Below are 5,897 nucleotides of genomic sequence, written 5' to 3'. Positions count from 1 at the left end.
TTAATACTTTATGTATTATGTTACATATAATAAATTTCAAATATTAAATAGAAAATAAATGTTATACTCTGTATTACAATTGAATTTTAATATCAGTTTATTATGAATAATAACTTATTATCACAACATATTCAAAACCTTACTTTTTCCGGATTATTATCCATATTTTCTATGAAAAATAATGTTAAAAAATACGAAAAATTAATCGCTTTTACATTATAAAAAAAACTTAATATATAAATTGACAATTATAAGTAAAATTTAATCAAATAATCATGCTTATTAGGGAAGACCGGGGCTATTTGGGACACGGGGCTATTCGAGACAAAAGAAATATCTTTTTATGGGTATATGTTAAAAATTCACCATAATTACTGTAAACACGTCCTAATATAGCTGCTGACAAAGTTTCATTGGCGCAAACGTCGTATTGTTGTCGTAGCAATGAAAAATATATTTCATGGTAGTAAAAGTAAACTTCGACATCCTGTGTTTTTTTAATTTTATGTAAGAAGAATGAGATTCTTTTGGAAATCTTTGAATATATCGTGTTCAGTGAAATGTTTATGAAATAATTTGTGTCTACTTTTTGCTGTGTGACGTCTATTTTTGTGTGCCACACATAATAATGCGTAGAGTTCATAATGAGGCTATTCGGGACATTGAAAGTAGGGGCTATTCGAGACATCAAATGTGGATCTAGATATCGAAGAGATTCGAGATATCGAAAATGCTAACCTACAAATGTTAACCTAGTGTTTATAACCTGTAGCTTTACATATAACATCTAGCTTTTTTTTTTGGAGTAAACATGGTACGGCATTATAAAAAGAAAAAAGACTCGCTAGTTAGTGAAGAAAGTTTAAAGCAGGCCGTTTTCGAAGTGAAACAAGGACGAATGACGATAAGACAGACTTCCAATCAATTCAATGTGTCTCGCTCATCGGTACATCGTCAGTGTCAGAATGTGGCACTTGGTAGATGAAAACGTTTCTGCAGAAAATATTTCTGTCGCAAGAGCAGGACATAAAACAGTAATTTAATGTTAATTTTACTAGTTATCTGAAATTTTGACAGATTCTGATGTCATGGATCGGCTTTCTGTTGAACGCGAACAAAGACTCAAAAAAGTAACGAAAATGACTAAAGAAAAGATTCCTAAAAAAGCTTTAAAAAAAAACTGCAAAAAATGCTAAATTTTTTTTAAATAAAATAAAGTCTTAAAAATAATTTTTTCTTATTTTTTGACTTTAAAACACAAATTTCCGAATAGTCTTGGACTTGTCCCGAATAGCCCCGGGACTTGTCCCGATTAGCCCCGGCTCCGGGGCTATTTGAGACACTTCGTACTGGTCGACGTTTTTATTTATAGTTCAAAGCAAGTACAATTCCGTGATCAATCTATAACGGCATTATGAAGGGTAAGGTTTAACCTTTCAAACCGTGTAATGAATTTTTTTTTAATAAATACAGAATTTAAGAGAAATAAAAGAAAAAAAAGTGTCCCAAATAGCCCCGATTTCCCCTATATTTTATAAAAAAATATAATTTTTTTGTAAAAATATTATTTTCTAAAAACTTTATTTTTATACTATAGTAAAATTTTGTCTTCTTCGAATTGTTAAATTATTTATTAACAATTATTTATTAACGCAATAATAGATGTTTATAAACACACGTTCCGTTGTAACCTAGTTTTAACACGTTCCGGTGACCCACGCGGCACGAAACGTATTAAATTATGCTTATCATTTTTGGGCCATGTTTCGATATAAGTACTATCAGTACTGAAATTTTGTATCTATACGTAACGTGAATTACAGATTTTCAGTATTAGCAGTGTATATCGGAATATAATCTTGATTATAACTCTCAAATTTTCGATGAATTTGATTTTATCTAGATTGTATAGATAAACGTAGCTTGATTGTTTTTACATTTTTTAAAATCTGAAATGTCTATCAGTAAATGTATACAAGTCAAGTTTATCGATATAATTTAGATAATCTAGATAATCAAGTCCATCGAAAATTTGAAAAGTTATAACTGAGGTTGTATCCGATGTACTGCACTACTAAAAATCTGTTATTCACGTTAAGTAGATATTTCCACTATACACGTGACGTTGCATGAAAATTTACATAAAAATTATGTCATACAGCACAATTATACAATCAAAGCGTTTACTTACGGTAAGAAACTCGGACGTGATAATCCACTTCTTAACTTTTCTTCACTATATATACTTCAAATATGCAATTAGCACCAAATATTACGTACTACATACGGTGACATACGCACGTCGAATCATCTCTGACTTGGACCACGGACGACTTTTCTTTGTCCGCTTCTTGTTCATACGAGTTCTAGCCGCTAGCGTATTGCGTAGCTAGAGACACACTCGACGAAAATGACCGATAAACATCGGTTACAGCCGATCAGTTACCATGCTGCATCTTAAAATTATTATGAACGACTAAGTTAGATTAAAAGTAGCATGCTGCATGGTAAAATTTAAATAAGTTATTTTATATGTTTATAACTACTTGGCATCTATTTCTTTTAAAACAACAAAGAATCATAAACTGTGTAACATATTTTAAAATTACAGAAATTTTATTATACTTTTCAGTAAAATTAATAAAACATTTTATATATCTTATTGTTGAACATATTAATAAATTAGAGAGAATCACATACAATTCTTCAAAATATTATTTTGTCCCATACTACTATGATTTTTAGGCTAAATTCTAAGAGAAAATTCTTTCCGTGTAGGAACAGGACACGGCACCGACCGCAACGACTCAACTACAGTCACCACTACAAAAGAATTATTAGCAATAGTGTGGGCAGTAATATCTTATCGCCTACTTTGAAGATCTCCTTCTTTATTTTCTTATCGTACTGTTTTTTCGATTGTATTTTTGCCTGGTTCGCGTTTTCCTTTGCGATTTGATTCGATGCGCGTAGTCTTTCTCTTAGTTCCTGCACATAGTCGTCGTAGGAGTATGTTTATTTTGGGGGTTTTGTAAGTGCTGTCGGGAAGGTGGCGCGATGTCCGTACATTAATTCGAACGGCATCAGTAGCCGTATGTGGCGTAGTGTTATATGCGAACATCGCGTAGGGTAGCCACTCGTCCCAGTCCGACTGTTCTTCATTAACGTAATGTCTCAAATATTCCGCGAGAGTACGATGAGATCGTTCTAGCGCCCCGTTACTCTTCGGGTGATACGCGGTTGTTTGTATTTTTTCTATTTTTAATAACTTACAAACGTTTTTAAATAATTCGCTTGTAAAGTTAGTACCTTGATCTGTTAGCACTTTTTCGGGTACTCCGTGCTCTGTTATTATTTTCGTGACAAACGCTTTTACGACCGATGCCGCTTCCTGATTAGGCAATGGAATAGCTTTGCTAAATTTGGTTAAGTCACTATTCTGAAATGTGAGCACGTATTTATTCCCTGCATTTGTTACTGTAAGCGGTCCCACTATATCTAGAGCGCATTTTTGAAATGGTCTGTCCGCGTATCCGTGACTTCCAATAGCATTTTCGTTTTACGGCTAAGTTTGTTTCTCTGGCAATATTCATATTTACTAATGTAATCTTCGATATCCCTGGTTATACCTCGCTAGTTATGTAACAATCGAATTTTATTTAGAGTTCTCGCTACTCCTTGATGCTCTCCTATCGGCAAGTCATGATATTCAAAGAGTATCTGTCGCTTTTCGTCCGCGGTGTATTCTTTCGTTGTCTCTTCTTCTTCTTTTTCTTCTTCACCGCGGATGATAACGCTCTTCGCCGAGTCTCCGGGCATCGGATTTCTACTCAGCGCGTCCGCGTTTGTGTTACCTTTTCCGGCTTTGTGTACGATTTCGTAATCGTATTCTTCTCAGTTTCAATCGCCACCTAATCAGTCGTGATCCTGGATCGGTCACGGTAAATAGCTATACTAAAGATCGATGATCTGTCACAATTTTGAATTTTATTCTGTATAAGTAGGAACAATAATGTTTTACTGCCCACACTATTGCTAATAATTCTTTCGTAGTGGTGCCTGTAGTTGAGTCGTTGCAGTAGGTCGGTGCCGTCTCAGGTTACGCGTTGGGCGTCGTACTCGTGGCTGCTACCGGGTGACTCAGGCGTGCTGCTACTATCAACAACATGGTTACATGTCACGTGATTTCAGACACCAACATCAAAAGGACCGATGAGAGTGCCGCTACTGATATTTCTTATACTGTGGCTTGACTTTAATTGAGGGTTTCTAATATGGCTGCGACTACAGATGTTGCTGTTGCTGCTGCTGCTGCTGCTGTTGCTGCTGCTACTGCAGAAGATCCGCATAATTAGGTCGGGTCTTGTACATCTCGCTCTTCCTGCTCTTCTTGATCTTCCTCTGTCGCATCCTTTTCATTTCGTTCTTCCTCTTATTCCCTCACTTCTTCCCCCTCTCCAGTTTCTATTTCTACTCGTATTACATTGTTGTCGTTTCGCTTTTCCTCTCTCACATCTCCTACGTGCATCTCTACCTTGTCCGCATTCTCGCGTACGGGCGAGTATAAGGCCAAATCCAAGAACATATGCGGTGCTCGATTCATATCGTTGTCGTCATCGTCGTCGTCGTCGTCATCGTTGTCAGTTGCCCTGTGAACTAATGCTACTGCACTGCTGACATTATTCTCCTCATCATCATCGGACGACAATTCAATAACGGGAATTATTCTATCATTTTCACGGGGAGGTGGCGCGTTGTTTCCTTGAGTTGGAAAATCGCCCGCGTCTTCCGCAAATCGAGTTCTCAGCGCAGGCACGATGTCGATCTTTGATATCGATTTTACAGGCGGGTCGTCGTTGATTTAATCGCTCAAACCGTACACTATATGGTTGAACGAACGTTATAAGTCGTGACTCTCTTATGAAAAATTTTCGAAGTCGTTCGCAAGGCTCCATTTTCAGCGTAGCACATACAATCACGTACACTCACTCGTGTATACACCTCACATCTCTCGCACGCTATTTATCTTTATGTTATAAAAGCTTTTCTTCGTTCTTTCAAGAGTAATTTACTTAGTCGAGAAATCATCCCGTATTACGTACATGGTATGCTTAATTATTTGATCTCCGAGTCGTACCGTCGCTCGAACCTTTCCGATTGTATACACTTGATGGCCTGTGACTCCCTTTAGAATCATATGATCATCTCGGATCATTACTTCGTCCTTTAGACTTTCTATTTCAAGGTCAATGTTGCTCCTGTATCCAGTAGCAAATGCATCTCGCCTTTTTCGGCTTCCTCTATTGGCAAAGTTATGTGTAATCCGTATCTGTTATTCTTCCCGGTGACCTGCGTTATTTTATGCTCGCGTGCAGATCGACTTGTCCTTGCGCTCCTTCATGTCGTCATCTTCGCTGCTACTAAACGCTTGGTCATGGTTTTTATCGGTACCCGCCTTCGTGGTTACGTGCACTTTATTTTTCTTTTCGAATTCTTTCCTTCTCGGTTGGCTTGTTTGTTCTCGCCCTTTTAAAGTCCACCACTCCTTCCTGAGGTGTCCTGCCTTTCTGCAATAGTTGCAATATTTGTCTATCAGGAGACACGGTAGTGGCTTGGTGTCAAGTGTTTAAAAAACTGTAAATATAAATAAAATATAATATAAAATATATGTATGTATATAAAAATGATATGTCATATATGTCAAGCCATGCCGGGTCTCTTAACGCGAGCCGTCGCGTTGCGAGCACCCGATATTTTGAGATCTCAATAACGGTCGAACCGATTAAGTTCTAATTAGGATTAATCGATAGCTTGGGTTCGATTTGTATAATGAAAGTGTCTTTATTTTTTCTGTACGTGCTCTACGAGCGGAGATATTGCAATGCAAAGTCCGAAAT

At 36.8% G+C, this 5,897-nt stretch overlaps 1 protein-coding gene across 1 annotated transcript in view; it reads right to left on the bottom strand.

Annotated features, from left to right (window-relative positions):
• Nucleotides 1-4,284: 4,284 nt before the first annotated feature.
• LOC105449124 overlaps nucleotides 4,285-5,897 on the bottom strand; it is a 9,851-nt gene continuing 8,238 nt past the window's right edge. Inside the window, exons 2-5 of the mRNA XM_011688125.1 lie at nucleotides 5,382-5,567; nucleotides 5,150-5,300; nucleotides 4,445-4,825; nucleotides 4,285-4,329 (exon numbers count right to left, since the gene is read on the bottom strand). Coding sequence (XP_011686427.1) covers nucleotides 4,285-4,329; nucleotides 4,445-4,825; nucleotides 5,150-5,300; nucleotides 5,382-5,567 — 763 coding nt within the window. The remainder of the gene's footprint in view (nucleotides 4,330-4,444; nucleotides 4,826-5,149; nucleotides 5,301-5,381; nucleotides 5,568-5,897) is intronic.

The sequence above is a fragment of the Wasmannia auropunctata genome, unplaced genomic scaffold, assembly GCF_000956235.1.
Source record: "Wasmannia auropunctata unplaced genomic scaffold, wasmannia.A_1.0 LD336078.1, whole genome shotgun sequence".
In the NCBI taxonomy this organism is placed as follows: domain Eukaryota; kingdom Metazoa; phylum Arthropoda; class Insecta; order Hymenoptera; family Formicidae; genus Wasmannia; species Wasmannia auropunctata.
The sequence above is the reverse complement of the archived record's forward strand: the minus strand, read 5'-3'. Positions and strand labels throughout refer to the sequence as shown.